The 17,622-nt window shown below is 41.7% G+C and overlaps 1 protein-coding gene across 2 annotated transcripts in view; it reads right to left on the bottom strand.

Annotated features, from left to right (window-relative positions):
• LOC139306698 (interleukin-1 receptor accessory protein-like 1) overlaps positions 1–17,622 on the bottom strand; it is a 195,336-nt gene that overhangs the window by 107,527 nt on the left and 70,187 nt on the right. For both annotated transcript variants that reach the window (XM_070930643.1, XM_070930644.1), the window contains exons 3-4: positions 8,554–8,740; positions 7,197–7,350 (exon numbers count right to left, since the gene is read on the bottom strand). In XM_070930643.1, the coding sequence (XP_070786744.1) occupies positions 7,197–7,350; positions 8,554–8,740 (341 nt within the window). The remainder of the gene's footprint in view (positions 1–7,196; positions 7,351–8,553; positions 8,741–17,622) is intronic.

The following is a 17,622-nucleotide window of genomic DNA, read 5'->3' as shown; positions in this document are numbered from 1 at the left end:
TTTACTACAAGGCCTTCGATTTGGTGCGATGGTTGACTATGCAATTTAGTTGGTGGCAGTAGAAGAAGAAGGAAAAAAAAAAGCCACTGGCAAAGCCCAGCTTGAGACGTTCCATTATTGGCTGTAAAGGAAAGCCTCAGGTTCTGCCTTTCACCCCTGATTGATATTTGGTCTTGACTGGGGTATGAGGCTATGGCAGAGGTGGGACGTGACAAAGGGCTGAGGCAGAAAAAGGAGGTGGTAAAAAAAAGATGGTATCATAAATCTCAAAATACTATAATAACAAAAATACCATGTCATTTAGATTTGGTATTTTGTTTTGCATCATCTGCTGTTCACTATGGGGATTTTCTCAGACAAGCATATACAATGTTACATGTGCATGGGATGTCCTCTTCATATTCTTCATAGACCCTCATCCAGCAATTCATTTAGGAAAATAAGCAGCCGAGCACATGAAAAAAATAATTCCAATCGATCAAAAAGCCATCCACCATGGTTTAAGAGCTCTTCACTCAGCTTGAAGTGCATTTCATAACAGCACATGGCTGCCTTCCTCTTCACAGGGAATCTGCATGGTGACAGTCAAGTCTATGCGTCACACTGGTCACCAGTCTTCCTTCTTTCCATTCAGGTTCACCATTCATCGCTCTGTCTCTTATACAAGATTATCAGCAGCATTGTATTTTGTGTGACAAAATGATTTCAACGACACTCTCCACTTGTGGGCACCAAATGGCAGACAAAGTTAGCAATTGCTGGTGAACATGGTGGAGTGTTTAGCAGCTAAAGAGCCAGAAATTTCCCTCAGGAGTTGGTGGGGCGCAAAATAAATAAATGAGTGCATATTGGACTTATATTCGTCATATTCAAGAATGCTAATGTTTCTCTGTATCTGCAGGATGTGTAAATAAGCAACTGTTTGCTAACAAATTCACCATTTCAACTCAAAAGGTGATAAATATGTCAGTGTTGTGTTTACAGGTTGCCCCCAAGTGGCCATAAAAATTAATGAATGAGTTAATGCATGTTTTAAAAGATACTGTAATCATTTTCATGTACATTTCCTTTTGGATAACTAGCATATTCCAAACGTGGCTGAGTAACTGGTCATCAGCTGGCAAATACTGTGGTTATAGTCATGAAAGACAGTTATTTTAGTGCAAATTCCTCAGCAAATGTAATAATGGGAAAGCCAAGCAATTATAACAGCTCCATCACCCACACTGTTAATGTAGGTCTGCCCATTCAATATACCATAGTAACCGCAGCGTGAGCTTTACAGTCTGGCAGACATGCACTCTTACACACAGAAATATGGTGTCATTGAATGCTTCCCCTCCTCCTCATTTCCCCCATCATGCTATTGTATGTATCGTCATGAGAGATATAAAGACGCCTGGACCAAGTGCCCGTGGAAAAGCCAGAAGGTTAAAAAGAATATATCATGAGGGTGTGAAGCTCATAATGCAATGCCAAGGGTATGACGTATAAACATAAACATATGAATCCAATGATGATCCAACAGGTATCTATGTGAATTTCTTACAGGCAACTTCCACAAATATACATCTAATGGCTGCAACACAAACACAAAAGAAGAAACATTTAGGTTTAGCAAGTGAACCATGCCGTGCTGTAATGAACAACTCTCACTCTTTAAGACTCAGAGTCGAAATGCACCATCGGCCACAGTGGGAGACGATGGATTCAAATCACGGCAGACTTTCAGAATAATGACAAGCTTCATTTTTATTCATAAGTATGTCCTCTAATAAAAATGACAAAACATCAAAGGTAATGATATAAAAAATTAATAAACCTCATCAAGCACCTGCTCATTACGTGATCTTATGTATCAAATTCACAAGAAAAAAAAAAAAAGGATTACTTTCTGAATTCACTCGTCCTCTCTTTTCCACCAGCACCTCGGCCAGATTAATTATCTTCCATCAATTAAAGGAGCAATTATACTGCAACCTCCTTCATATGCTAATGAGTCAACTCAGGGATGGGAGAGGAAATTGGTAATAGCCACCAAATGGTGATGGCAGGAGATATACTTTGCAGAATAAAGGTGTGAGAGAGGCGGTAGAGTCATATTGAGCCAAACAGGTAAACAGTTTATTAGGATTAACAGGGACATAGAGGCCCTGTTAACACAAATGAGTTCATACCGTGAATGGTTTAATGCTGAGGAGATATTTGAAGGTATTTAAACTCTACTGCTGGTGTTCTTGTGCCACGGCCTGTCTGTGTTTCCCTTTCACCGCCACCACCAAAACAAATGTCACTTTTATTTTTACTCAGCAAAATTAAAGTCATTCAGTTGCTCGTGGAGAACAATAGACTAGACTGACGTATAAAAGAAATCTATATGCTTCAGCTTTAACAGCATTCATCATGGTGACAGGATTGCATATATTACAGGCAGTGACACCCAAGATGTGCCAGGTCGGGATGCAAAAAAACAATGATGAATCCAATACTGAAAAGAAAGCAAACTAAAGTTTACTCTAAAGCCTCTGATGCCCATACTGGAGGGACTTACGGTTGTGATGACTTAGCTTACTCAGCACTATTGTGTTTTGATCATTTCAGTTTGTTAACTTGATAACACAGCATTGTAGCCTAAGCATCACTGCCCCTAGTTGACACGTTTTAAAAGAAGAGTAGAATAGAAAGTAGCACTAAAGGTGACCAGGAGCTGCACAGAATGAATTCCTTATTACACTGGCTATTAACATAATGTCCCAACATGATCCCAATATGCAAATTAGACCGGCAGAGCTGGCATACTTGTCAAGAAACATGATGTGTCCCAGGTCAAAGGAAGCGATGCAGAATACTCTCAAGGAAACTTTACAATGTGAGGCGATGGTAAAAGGGGAATCAGTGCTAGTGGAGAAGCTTGCTAGCAGTAGTGCTAGCTCAGCCGGTCACGTGACCCTTGTCCTGCATATTGTAGGGTCCTCTTTACATGTTGCATTCACATACATTTTTTTTCAGATCCTGATAAGATTTAGCGCACAATGAGTTTGCTACATGGCTTTGAGTTTGTCCCTACTTGTCACCTTCCTAAAAACTCAGTGTGACAGCCATAGTCTTGTTCTCTACTTAAAATTCATGTTCTAAACTTGTACTGCACTTCTGTTATTCTTTATTGTCTACATTCGCAGAAAATAGCCTGTAGCTTACAAATGCACAGCAGAAAACACATATCAAGGGAAAGGTTCCCATCATTCAAGTGCAGTGGTTGAGCTGAGGAAGCAAAACAGTTCCTTTCATTTCCAACCAGTCAAGTCGCTGTGCAATAATATTCAATAGTAAGCAAGACACTGAAATAGAATGGTGCGATCCAGCTAGAGACCATTGTTCACTCGAGAGAAATGGGTTTTGAATGTGCTAGACTGAAAGACTGTTGAAACGAGTGTTGCGACGAGAATTGCTTTAAGCCACAAAGCTACCGCGGTATCAGATCTGTCTATTCAAAACGCTCAGACATGAAAAATATCAGGTGAGTGCATCAGTCGGTTTAAGGAGGAAGGCAGAGACATTTTATGTGGAGAGATATATTTTCATGATTGTTTTCAACCTCTCAGGCTTTTGGGTTATTTACATGCTCGCGCTGCAAAGCCACGGCCCTTCCCTTCCTCCACCCAAACACACCTCAGTGCGTGCCGGTTCAGAATGAGAAAAGCAGGTTAACAGCATCAGTCCCAGCTCATTAGCTCCACTGACAGTCTATTTTACACACCAAAGTTGCTGCTCCCCTGTATATCTATTTCATCAGCGCTCCTTTATTCTTCTGAATTTAATCTAAGGCATCAAACGGTGCACCTTACAAAGAAGTCATAAAACCCCAAATTTCATTTTAAAATGAATGTTGCTTCCAATTACCCAGCGAGGGAGCTCATTATGATTTTAGCGGTGCTCATTATAATCAAATGGAATCTGACCTTTTGTCCCATTGCCCTGCTGCGAGAGGGCCTGTGGGCTGTTGATAAAGAGGGGAGTGACAAGGGTTTTGATGGTGAACTGGAATTATCTGTGGGAGGCTGATGATAATATTACATAAAGGTTCATGTATACTTATTCCAGATACAAAAAAAGGAAGTTTGCAGATGGAAAGGTCAGGCCCGAGCCACAGGTCTCTATGTGGAATACTTAAAGCCCTTTTCCACTACAAGGTTGTAATGAAATGTAATGTAGTGTAGTCATTATCACAGTTTCCACTGTTCTCCACCAAGTTCCTGGAACTACACTCAGGAGGTGCCGTCACGTCACAACAAGAATGACTAAAACACTGTTTTACTTCTGCCTTTGTATTGACTAGGACAACCAATACTACAGCAGAGAACACTGTTGGACACACAAAGATGTCCACGACCGTATTAGATTTTTGGGGGGAGAGAAGAACATTCAAAGTGAGTTGGAGTCAGCGGTTCAAAATGTACCAGAAGATTTTTCAGTGTTTGACAAAAATGGCAAAACAGGTTACAGAAAAACAAAAGATATATAAAAGAAAATAAATATATACAAGACCTACTTTTTACACGGTTGTCTTCCCAACAACTGCTTACTGTACCCCCTTACCAAACAGCACATAAAAATTCTGTCATAGCTTTCGCGTTTTTAATGTCATATATCCCAAATGTTCCAATTTGTAAGATACAGTGGAAACGGAAGCCTCACAGCTTTCTTAAAAGTTTGGGTGATAGGGAGTCCCCAGGGTCGTTAAGTTTCTACAAAAGGACTAATAAATACACTGTGTAGTATACTCTAGGTAATGGCTCACTTTTAAGAACTTGCCTTTTCTGTCTCAGTTGGTAGAGCAGGTGTTTTTAAGCTCTATTGTGATGCTGTGTTGTTACTCTTTTTCAATTTCATACTTCTTCTCACTGGCCTAGATGGGGATGTAATGGGGATAAATGGCTGACCCTAGAATGCTTGTTATTATGATTAATTGATTAATTGAGTGTTTTTCACACACAAGTAATGAGTGTTGCAACTAGTGGAGGACTCAACACGAAATCAGTGGTTCTACCAAAATCAGTGTTATATATGTTTGGAGGGAAACTGGAAATCGTGTAGACTGACAGGGTTCTTGCATCATGATGAGCTCATGAAAGTTCATGCTTCAACATTTGTTAGTCTAAACACCACGCACAGGAGTTCTTTCCAAGAGCAAAATCTCCATCCGGATGTGATGTGTTTCATGTGTACTGAAGCAGCAACGGCAGACAGAAATAGAAGACAGATCAGAAGAACTGGGTAGTTAGCATGATCAGCACAGCCACCATGGCTGCACAAAAGAAAACACCATGTAGAAAAACTCAAAACTTCTTCAATCGAAAACAGGAAATAAATAAATAAATCCAGAACTCAAGAGGAATGCAATTCTGCCTAAAAGGATAGCAACCAAGCCAAAAGCAGAGTGAGCATTGACAAAAAGCATTCTAAGTTCAGACAGAACAATGAGAACTTGTTTTACACTTTGTTACCTCGAGGCAAAATTGCATCTTGTAACTTACAGTAAAAGTCAATCTTGGGTGAAACTGTTTATTTGCATCTCTGCATCCTGAAGTGAACATGTAAGTACACCAATAAAACAAAACTTAGAGTAAATTACAGGACTTCCTTTCACACATATTGACCACTTCCTCTTAAACCAAAACATCAAATGAATGTATATCCATCCATACATTTTCTATACTGCTTAAGGGCTGTGAGGGCTGGAGCCTATCCCAGCATGCATTAGGTGACAGGAAGGGTAAATCCTGGCCATGCTGCCAGTCTATAAAAAGGCTAAAAAGAGACACATTTACACCTACAGGCAGGCTGACACAGGTGGAAGAGTATATTTCTTTCTAAAAAATCATAAACGCTGCTTCTACTGCCACGGCCCAATCATCAATCACATTTCGATAACTGTTTTGAAATGCTGAATGTCTCCAAAGTAGAGAGAGAGATTAAGACTATTCCCCCAGGATGACATTTTGAGGCTGGTGAGAACATGATTGATGACTGAGCTCGGCCTTCACCGGAGTCTGTCTTTGTGTCTTTAAAGGGACTATAAAGTGTAATCAGGTAGCAGTTAACAGTAAACACTTTGTCTGACCCTCACACCCACAAAGCGCGATGGCAGCTGCACTGAAACGTAACAGGCCCCTCCATCCATCCACAAACTCTGCTCTCTGTCTTGTTTCAGTCTGCGTCATCCTGCGCTTGTTCCTGCCCTTGCAGACGCAGTAAACGTGAGCTCAGCCAAATGAGTCAAATGAGAGGGGAAGATGTTGTTGTGTGAAATTGTCCGAAATGAACATTTTATAATGGAGCAGATCTGTAATATAGGACAATTTTAAATCTAGCACGTGATATGACTGGTCCTGGTGCTATTATTATTTCACTGATGATTCATTATGTTCAAAGCTTGTTAGAGGAAACTTCAAAAACACACTTTAAAATCTAACATAACAGCCAAATACACAAGAGTTAATCTACTAATCTTAAAAAAACGAATCTCCAAGTTAATGTTAGCTCTGTGTTGCTGTAGCAACTGGAACTAATTCCATTCAGACCACCTAAAATAAGAGGGGCGTATAATTAAGTTGTACATTTTGGGTTCTCCCTATCCACAGTGCCTGCTGTGTCAACCTTGGCAGTGACAGTGTCAGTGGCAAGCAATCTGTCACCCACTTTAGGTTCAGGCTTAAATATTTCAACAGCCTTAAGAAAAAAGTGCTGAAGTGGCTCTGTGTGAATTCCACTACTTAGCAATTAAAGCGGCCTGGAAGTCACAGATACAGCGGCACTATTGACTGCGACACTTTGGCAAAAGGTGCAGGGATCAGCTTTAAAAAGCTTAATTTTTTCACAAGAACAACCTGAAGCCAGATTTTTCTTTGCCAGTTCACGGCGTAAGAAACACAATCTGTGGAAAACAATCACCAGAGAGTGTGCACAAAGGAATGAGCAACAACGAGCGTATTCTTTTGTGGGGGAAAGAAAATGCATTAAATATAAATATATTTGCACTGAGGCTTTCAGCGTACAGCTACTGACATTCCAGCAGCATTTCAGGCTCTCTGTACCTCTTTCAGTAAAGGTGCCCAAACATCTCAATAAAAGTAAACAGAGACGATTCTGCAATCAAAGAGTTTGCAGCATTGAAGAAATGTAGATTTTTTCATTACCTGTGACGGATAGCTCAGTCGTCCTCCGCACCACAAAGCTCCCAAACTGCAATTCGCAGGTGTAATTCCCAATGTCATCTTCCCGTACTTCCTTGATGGACAGAGTGTCCCTCCTCCTTTCTATGGTTTGTCTCCACTGCTTTGGCTTGCATTCCTTTGTTTAACATACAGAAAAACACCATGGGAATACCGAATGTTAGAATAAAGTAAATACACTGTGTCACTGTGTTGGCTTTCAAGTGTAGCTAATGTTTGAAATCAGCAGGAAACATGCTTTTATTTGCGTACCTCTAATCATTAGCAATGGAGAAGACACTTTATATCCTGTCTTATCTTTCAGCATATTGAATGAAAACAGGCTAAATCCATAGAGAGCCCTTTGTTACTAAACATCCTGTCATAAAGAACTACAGCAGCTTTATGGTAGAGGGACCTCATATCAATACACAGATTTCCTCAAATGATGCCAGATTTTAGACATTTGTTTGGTGCATCCCTGTTGCCCAGACACTCATACTGTTTGTGAAATTAAAACATGACACAGATTAAGAGGGGCTAAACTCTTAACTCTAAGGTATACTAAGGTATAACATGGATTAAGGAGTCTTATTCTATATTTCTACAGCATATTGTCATGTGATAATAAATAGTATAAAGTATAAAGTAAGTATGGACTTCCAGAAACAAGGCCTTTCAGATTGTGGGCCACAGAACACCGGAGGCAAAGGAAACTGGGGCACTGTGGGTTTGGTTTCGAACTGTGGTCCAAGACAGGCCTCCCAGAATTCAATCAGCCCCCGCTGACAAAGCGAGAGCCAATAACTGGAGGGTCTGGAGCCCACAGTCATTATCTGCCATTTTAATTTAATTCAGTGGGAAACCAAAGAAGAGATGTGGCCGCCTAATCCAGCACACCTTTGCACACGTTTGATGAATTGGCCCCCGAGCTTCACCTAACAGCTCTGTCAAAGAGGCCCAGCAGACACGGGAGGTCTGACTGGGTCAGTTACACGGTGGGCGTCGCAACTCTCCACGAGGAGGAAGGGAAAGCTTAGGGTTCGAAACGCAGGAATAAGGAGATGTGTATGTATATACGTATACAGCGAATTGACTTATTTTTGTCGATGGTTTGAAGCTAATTAGAGCTGAATATAGCTGACCTTAACTAGGTTATTCTTTAAATAAATAAAAAAAACTTCCTGTGAAGTAGCTTTTTGATTTTAATTGAAAGGTTCCATTTTTAATAATGTGCATGATGGGTTTCGGGCGGCAGACGAAACCCTTTGTTTAGACTACATCTTGTAACTCTCCAAAAGAAATGAAATCAGTCACAGCCAATAAAAAGGGTGTATCTTACCTTATACCACACAATCTCAGGCTCCACTCCCGGCTGTATATAATCCTCAATGCCTGGGCAGGTGATGTCTTTGCTTTTGCTTAGTTCGGCCTTTTCAAAGAACCTCATTTTGGAGTTGTAGCAGAGGTCTGTGTCATTCTCCGCCACCGTGAGAGACATGGACACCTTCATGCAGTATGTGGAGTTCCTGCAAAAAATACAAAGTTAATGAATCAGTTGGAGAAATAATGAGTTGGTATCATATTGAAGTCTTGCCAGACGCAGCAAAGAAAAGCTGCCAGCAGCCCATCTCTGGCTTCACATAAACTCAGAGTCTTTACTCTCAAAATCTCCACGAGGCTCATTCATTAGATTCCATGTGAATCGCTAAATGCAGCAGAGGGAGGTAGAAAAAAAAAACAATTAATCATATTCACAATATATAATTTTCTTTAGGAGAACATTATTCCTTTAATGCTGAATATTGTCTCATCATTTCCAATACGACCCTTAATCTGGACAATTACGGGTTCTTACAATGTTTTCTCATCCATTCAAGTATGAATACCAATAATGCACTATGAGCCTACCTCTTTAAACTATTAATGGAAAAACGAAAGTGTGTGTATGTATTTATATAGTGTACACGTGTGTGTATAAGGGCCAGGGACATGGGCGGTAATATGGAGCGACAGCTCTGAATGTCAACAGCACTTGAAGATTGATTGAGCCTTTTGTTTTCACGTGTTAAGCAGATACAGTGCGAGCTAGCAGAAAATTACTTGTACAATTGATGTACTGTAGCTGCTCAGACGGGCCATATACATAAAGAAGAGGATTTATAATGCAAGGGAGAGTGGGGCGTAAAATGCAAGATTACTTGTAATGTTTGGAGACTACATGCTTGCCTGGACTCACAGATACTGGTGAATATTCATCCACGGTGGAATAAACATTTCATTTTACGGCTTGGTATTGCAGTATACCTTCAGTGGATTTGCACTGCCCCTCTATTGGAGCGCTTGCCTCATAAAAAGTAAACCAATCTGGGTTGAGCCTTCTCATGTGTACACGCAGAGCCATGTAGGGATCCTGATCAGATCTACTCCTGCCCAGGGGAGCGATGTTCCACAGCCACAAGAGAGGAAAAGACACAGCTGGTGAGCATTTACAGCTATCCTGTTTGGGTCATTAATGGGACAGCGATTTTGAGATTGGATCTGCTGCTTGAGTAATTCTTAACAGAACGTGGGAATCAATGAACACATTGATTCACTGTGAAAGTTGTGCTATTTGAAGGAGGGGAACAGAAGCAAAGGTCCTTGATGATCAATGAATTCAATAAGAGCACCTTTTCTTTGGCCAAACTGGCTAATAAGACTGTCACAGTTGACAAGTACTCCGGCCTGACTGCAGCAAATCCCTCCTGGTTAAAAGACCAAACAAATTGGCAGTGTTTAGGAAAATCTCATTGCTAATTTTCCAACTAAAGCTGGTTACACAAATTGAGCTGAACCAACAAACAATTACAAACATGTTAAATCCTTACATAATTGCGCAGCATTAGCTGCCTCGTGGATTAGTACAACACACGCTGGTCTTCGCTACAGTGTCGGCAAACAATCCCTCGCCCTTCGAACCGGCCAGTGCCACGCGCTCCGCTTACAGTGAGTGTGCCATTTTCATGATGCAAATGTGACATGATGTGGAGATTATCCCAGACAACTTCTACCAGATGGACACCTGTGCAAATGAGATCCCACGGGTGCGCTCTCTTCCCTGTTAAATATTCTGGGCAGCGCTGATAAACTCGCCCGCTGGAAGAGAGAGAAGTGTGTCATCTGCACCGCATGAGTGATCGATGGTGTGGGCCAACACTTTGTCCTACGATGTCTTTCCAACATTTCACATCCATCACATGCCTTTTGAGCCTGAAGAGCCAGGTGATCTCTGGGTTATTCACTCAGCAGGTGTAATATTCATGAAGCTTATCCGAAGAACTAAGAGGGAAAATGATCCTACTGCTGCACACTCCAGAGACTTGACTGTACTCTGTGCACTGAGCCTTCACCGCTCGTGGAACCCTCTGCGCGCTGCAGATACAGTGATAACAAGCTGGGTGATACCGTGGCATTAATGGGTGAGAGTGTCTGTCAAATGTGTCAAACTGAAGGGGATATGCAATGTCGTGGCAATGATAGATAGCATCCTGCATACATCAACTGAGAGAAGTGTCAGGCTGACAGTTACTGTATACAGCTGGAGGGCAGGCAGAGGACTTGGGCTGAAAAATGCGGCAAATGCGGTGAAATTATGTGCAATGGTCAGTTAGGAGTTAAGCAGCCTGCTGAAAGGATCATGATTGTCATACTGTGGAAAAAACACTGCAGCTTCTACTTGCTGCAAGACACTCCTGGGATTGGTTAAATTCACGGGTTAATTTATAGATTTATTTATAGAGTTCGATCCCTCCTAACCAAAACAATCCACCATCTAATATATAGTTTTATTTTATTTTATTGCCTGTCAGTGCATCTCCCCCGACCAGATGGAACCTGCCCTTTAACTCAGCAACTGTTCGCTCTGATATTAAATAATAGGCATCAGAATTGATTTGAAATTCTCCTGAGAATCTGTGGCACCTTTGGGGGAATTAATGAATTAACATAATGGATCTCTTAATTAAAATAACTCCTCTTTAATAGAAATTGGATGATGAAATAATTGCTGATAACTCATTACAGCTTACTTTCAACTAACAATAACGTTCTGAGAGAAAGAGGAGAACGTCATACGGCGAGAGGGCCAAAGGTTGATGAAAGGTTACCTCGGCACAATGTCATTAAATAAGCCCAACACGGATATTGACCCTTTAGAGATTTAATACAGCATGTTGGCCTTCGCTGTACAGTAACATTAAGGTGTTACTGTACTCAGGACGTCATAGCATTTCCAATGACTGAGGTTTATCCTAATGCAGATCATTCTGTAATAACATAGAAATGCACAAAAAGAAAGTTATTTGGCGTGTGTGATCTTACCAACACTGGGAAAACACTTAAAATAACTTTTAAATGTAATGTATACAAGAAACTACTGAAAAAAAAAAAAATATCAGCCTATTTTGAGAAGACTGTCATTCCTAATATGGCGGCATCCCAACCATCTCATCGGCATCCAAAGGGTTAAATGGTTGTCTTCATCCAAGCAGGCACGTCACAGAAATATTCCCACAGTAATCAGGTCATCAGGCTCATTAGGAGATATTGCTAAGATCCGCCAAATCATTACTGTGTCCCTTAGCAGCACACTGGATGTGTATATGTTTGTGTGTGTCTCTACAGTATACAACACTTCTACATTTTCAAGGCCAGGTTAAACTGACCAAAAGAGACTGTTCAAATCAAAAAAATAATTGAATGAAATAATCTTTAATTCTTTATAACAAGGTTAAATGTTTTGTAGTGAGTGGAGTGATCGTGAAGCACATATAGTATGGGCCACAGTGCTGTCAGTATATGTTATAGTCCAAGCACATGTAGGCTACAAATAAAGGTCTAACACAGAACTCCAATATCTTCCGTAGCTGTTTAATTAGGTTCACATCTGGTGGGAGAATGAGCCTGGACCTGCTGGAACTCTCTAAAACCCCGTAAATCTTTTCCTCCTTTGGGTGACACTTTGTACTTCCGTCACTTTGCACCAGTGTGCAGCAAAAGCTGAAGGGAATCACATCAACAGCCCTTGTTGATGTGATTAGTATATGAGTGAGACTTCCCACTTGAGTCAGCATATACCTGAGACCGGATCTGAATGTCAACAAAGCCTACGTCAGGATGTGGATGGAAAAACAGCCCAGATCTTTCCTGAGAGAGCACATACGCGGCAGCTAATGCAGCCTGGCATAATTGGAGGTGCCCTGTCCCTTTAGCGACGGATGTAACAATGGCTTTAGACAGGCAGGAAAAAGTCTGGTCAACATCAAATAGTGGCTGAGACCAAGACAGGTCCAAGTCCAAACTGGCACAAGACTGAGAAAAGTCTGAGAGGTCAGAAAAGTGGCCTAGAGACTGAGATCTTCTGGACACACGTGTAAACCAATAACATATGAGCATTACATCAGCCCCCAGTAGTCTTGTACTACCTTCCCTGTCCACACCTAGCCAAGATGAACCTCGACCAAGATAGGGCCGTCCCAGTTATCCTAAATCAGTATTTTATGGTCCCTGCATTATTTATGGCCAGAGCGAAGGTCATAGTGAGCAGTGGGAAGACTGGGGCTCCTACCTGTAGCGCCCGCTCATAACTCACCTGTCAACTCTAGCACCAAGCCCGGGATGATTAAGCACCACGGCTCCCCAAATCTGACTGCGGGCCAACTTGCTCCTACTTAGCCTCTGTCTAAGAGTGTGGCACTTGTCTGCCATGCTGAAACAACTGACTCCTGCCTCAATTATAATCCATCCTTCTCTCTCTCCCTCTCCCCCCCCCCCCCCCCCCCCCGCTTGTGGTTTGACTGTGTCCCTGCCTCCATCCGCCCAGCCGCCCTTTTCTCTCTTGTCTTGTAGTACACAATTTCTCAGGGAGGAACACACACCTCTGTGGATAATTTAGTTTGGCCACGCTGTGAAAAACACATGCCTGAACCTGTCTACACACTTGTATCCACACACACGAGCGTGCACGTAGAAAACACAAAACAGAGGCAGACAAGCAGCATCTCTGCATTGAGCGATATGTGATCCTCACAAGACCGACTACAAAGACAGAACAGCATCCACAGAACTTCAATACAACTTTGTTTACAGTATGGCGTCGATTATGTGAAGCAGTGAAATGTCCTACTTCCTGAGCAATAAAGGTGTGATTACTTGAGACTCTTGAAGCTGAAGGAAAATATGAATACACTAATGATTTATTGATTAACTCTTGAAGAAAATGAGTGTCTCTTTGCACAATGCAGTACATTCACAGCTGCAAATCTCTCATCTCATCCCAAAAATCTATATTAACCGAAGAACTTGTTTTCCAACAAGTCGGAGAATTCCTCCCAGCCTTCCCTGGAGTTGTGTGTCTCAAACTGACAGCAGCACTTCTCGTGTGCGAACGCATTAGTCAGTCATTTCCTAGTCGATGCCTTCGGGGAGCTCATTTTCCATTCCACGACACCCTCAACTCATCGTTATGCTAGCAACCTGATTTCATAACAAGCATAAACAATTTGTCTCCATTGTATTCTCTCCTAACTCCGTCATGACCTTATTCATCGGTCCCCAGGCCATCGGGGTGTATTGTATGTGCAACCATACTGCTATGCATATCAAATACGAATCATCTCACACAGGCAATAGTGCTGCTGAAATGGACTGTTGCATTGAGGGTATGGGCCATATCGGTGGAAAAATGTAAACCAGTCACAGCTGTTCCACGAATGAGAGTGTTGTGTGTCTGTGTTGCTCTGTTGCTGAATGCCATCAAGGTTTTGGACAAACTAAGCGCTTTCTTTGGGAGATGTAAGCGAGAAATGTGAGTCACAGGGTCCAACAGCTTTCCAGAAACTCTTGTATCGTTTTCATTATGTCTGTTCATTTTAATTAAAATATACATTTCTCTCTCCCTGCTCCTTTTTGATTACAGGTGTATAATGTATTTAGATTACAGATTAATGTGTAAAATTCCGTGTAGGAGATCTATGATAATATATATTATCATATATATAATAAAATGTATGAATATATATGAGGCTATGAGTTGTTTTTCACTGATTTCAATTTGTATTCCTTGGGGAGCTATACCAATTTATATTTGCTTTAAAAAAATAAAGGACTCTTAAAATATTTCCTTGTCAAATGCTTTACAATATACAGTTAAATAACTTTTATGAAATTCTAAAGAAGTTTTTGCCGCACGTCCCAGCCTCTTTCCTATTACACTCTTACCCTTAGGATTCAGGCGAGCTGTGAGTTCTCTCCTATATCACGGTTTGACTGATAGCTGCGGTATTGCAGATGTCTCGCTTGGAGCTCCGCCGTTCACAGTCCAGGGGGAAGGGAGGGGAGCGGAGCCCGGGATAGGGGGAGGAAAAGTTGGCTGTGGTGCCAAAGTGATTGTGCTTGGGGAATGGTATTTCTGACATTTGTCTGGCAGATAAAAACCACCATCAGATATGAGGAAGAGAAGGTCACTGTCCCTGCTATCAGATATCGATGGTTTGGCATCTTGTTTGAAGACTACCTCCGCTCAGTGTGGACCAGGGGAGCCAAGAGGCTGGATATATGGGGAGGCAACGCCGAGGATATGAAAATCCCTCTGTTAGGGATGAGGAAATATTTATCCTGGGTGTTATTCTGCACTCCGTGGTAACGGAACTGAAATGAATAAAAACCCTCCATATATTACATGTATGTCTAAGATTAACAAGGGATCCTGAAAATAAATAAACAAAAATTGGTCACACGTGACTTTCTGCTCAATTCTCCGGGCTCGTCATGGAGATTTGGACAACCGATATGAGTCAAGAGGACTCCCAGAATAAAAACCTCCACAGCCAACCTTCTCTCCCTTTGCTCCCCGTAGCCAGGAGCCATTTGAGCTCGGCTTAATCAAATGGAATCGAGCATGGGACAAATGTCCAATCAGAAGGAGCGTGAAGGGCATGCAATGAAATTGGCTGAGACTGTAATGCAGGCACATGGTGGATTAAATTTATATACCAATTTCTACAAAGACTACCCAATGTACATCAAAATGAGCATGTGCAGGCCTGGTTAGAAATCAGCAATGTTGGCCACTTTAGCTGCACAATTGAATAAATACAACCAATATTAATTCAGCATACTCATTTGATTTGACCCATGAAAATATCTCATCTCCTCTTACATAGTTATTAAAACCCAAATGAGATATCTGCATCAGGGATTGCAGTATGAAATGACTGTGGTTGAATGCATCAGGGCACATATTTGAAGTATAAATGCTGACATCTTATTCCTGTTAGCAGTATAGCAGGTCATGGGTTCATGACACTGATATACTATAATGCACACATGGAAAAATATTCATCTGCACTCTGCTTTCAAGCTCCTGACCTTTTGCTTGTAACACAAACATTTTTTGCTATAATGAAAGAGTTTGAATAGGGATCAGCAAAAAGGAAAGACAAAAACTATTGATTTAAAAGTTGCAAACAAATGAATAGTATTTTGAATACATTCTATTTCCATCTGAGTGCTAGATGAAAGTATATTACTATCCAGCACCTGGACCCAAAATGGTTCCATGTGCGCACTCTTCTTTGACACTGCCATTGTAACATCAGGCGTCCACAGTGAATATCTGGCCAAGTTCACCCCGCCACATCACACGGCTGAATAAAGCATAGTGTGAAAGGTGGACTAAGCCCAAAAAGCAGCCCATACATCATCAGACAATGGCTGCTGGAACAGCCTCTACTAAACCACATAGAGCCAACTAAAAGGCTGTCCAAACACTGTGTAGACAGGGCAGTCTCTCTATACAGGTGTAAAGAATACCGAATATAAGGGAACACCATCAATAACCCCTGGCTGGTGGATGAAGCAGCTTGGTGAATCCATATCACACAATTATCTAAAACCCCACCTGGGCACTGTGAATAACTGCTGCCAGAGATCTGGCACCAACTCTCTCATAACCTCTTAAAGTTGTAATGTGGAAGATGCTTTTTTTTCTCCCATCAGTCATTGCTGTGGTGTGTCTTTGCTGCACTACTTTCCTGGATGATCTGTTGATGAAGTTTATGTAGCTTCTGTTTAGTCATTATGGCCATCACAGCTCACATTAACTGAACACTTCTTCTCAACAAACAAACCGCTGCTGCCAGACACATTAAACACATCACCGTACCCTTGTGGGTAGCGGTCAGGATCTAGGGATGGCAAGGTAGGTTGGCTGGTTCACCACTTAGGTACAGACTGAATATCTCAACAAATATTTGATGAATTTTAATGGGATTTTGTGCCCAGAGAGCAAATTCTAAAATCTTTATTTATCTCTGTGGGTCCCTTCAATTTTACTCTAATGCCACCGTGAGATTAAAGCTTTCAATTAGCCATTAAAATATCTCCACATTAATTTGATGGATTGGAACAAAAGTTGGTACATTTGGACATTCATTGCTCTTATGTAATGTATCCTAATGGCTTTGATGATCCCCTGACTTTTCGTCTAGCATCCCTGCAGGTCACAATTTCAATATGTCCAACACTACCTGCATCCGCCTCAGCTGTATTTTGTGCAAAGAGGCAAAAGTTAGCATGCTAACATTCTAAACTAAGATGGTAAACATGAACATGTCTTATGTTTGGTAAGATTATTGGATGAAGAAGTAAGTCTTCATTTCATTGTGACTTCTAAACCTCATCCATATGTGCCTCGGCACTGCACAGCACTTAAAAATAAACTCCATTGATAAACATCCATCAGGGCGCCATAGTTATAGCCCTCCTCTGCAAAGTTATTCCACGGAGCCACAGCTAACTGATTGTCTCCTGCCAGGTAGCTTATAACACAAACACCATCCTTATATTATACATCATCCATAACCCCTGGCAGCACAAACCGTCCCTGCTGCTCCTTAGTCTAGCGTCTCTCATTGACTTTGACAGCTGGGCTGGATCAATTGGACAGGCCCGGACTCGGGCTGAATGACAGAGTGTTCCAGACGGCCCATTCTGACTGTCACTTCCCTGAGAGATCACCAGCCACTCCTGCCCACGAATACTAACACAGTCAACATGGCTGCGGTCTGGGATGGGTAGGAAGCGGTTTTTAATGCGTGTGTGTGTTCTCTGTACCAGCTTTTGGTGTGTATGTGTGTGCGCAGGTGCCAGGTGAGGTGCACTCACAGCAGCGATTTAGGCTTAAATAAGCAAATGGACGCACACACACACACACACACACACACACACACACACACACACATAAACAGATGCACACTCACTCCTTTGTTATCTAACCCTCCCATTGTCCTTTGCTGGTGACAGCCCAGGCATTGCAGGACATGCAGGAAACACATTAATAAGCCTGGGACAGTGGCAGCATGCCAACACC

This window comes from Enoplosus armatus, chromosome 24 (genome assembly GCF_043641665.1).
Source record: "Enoplosus armatus isolate fEnoArm2 chromosome 24, fEnoArm2.hap1, whole genome shotgun sequence".
In the NCBI taxonomy this organism is placed as follows: Eukaryota; Metazoa; Chordata; class Actinopteri; order Centrarchiformes; family Enoplosidae; genus Enoplosus; species Enoplosus armatus.
This window is presented reverse-complemented; position numbering and strand designations above follow the sequence as displayed.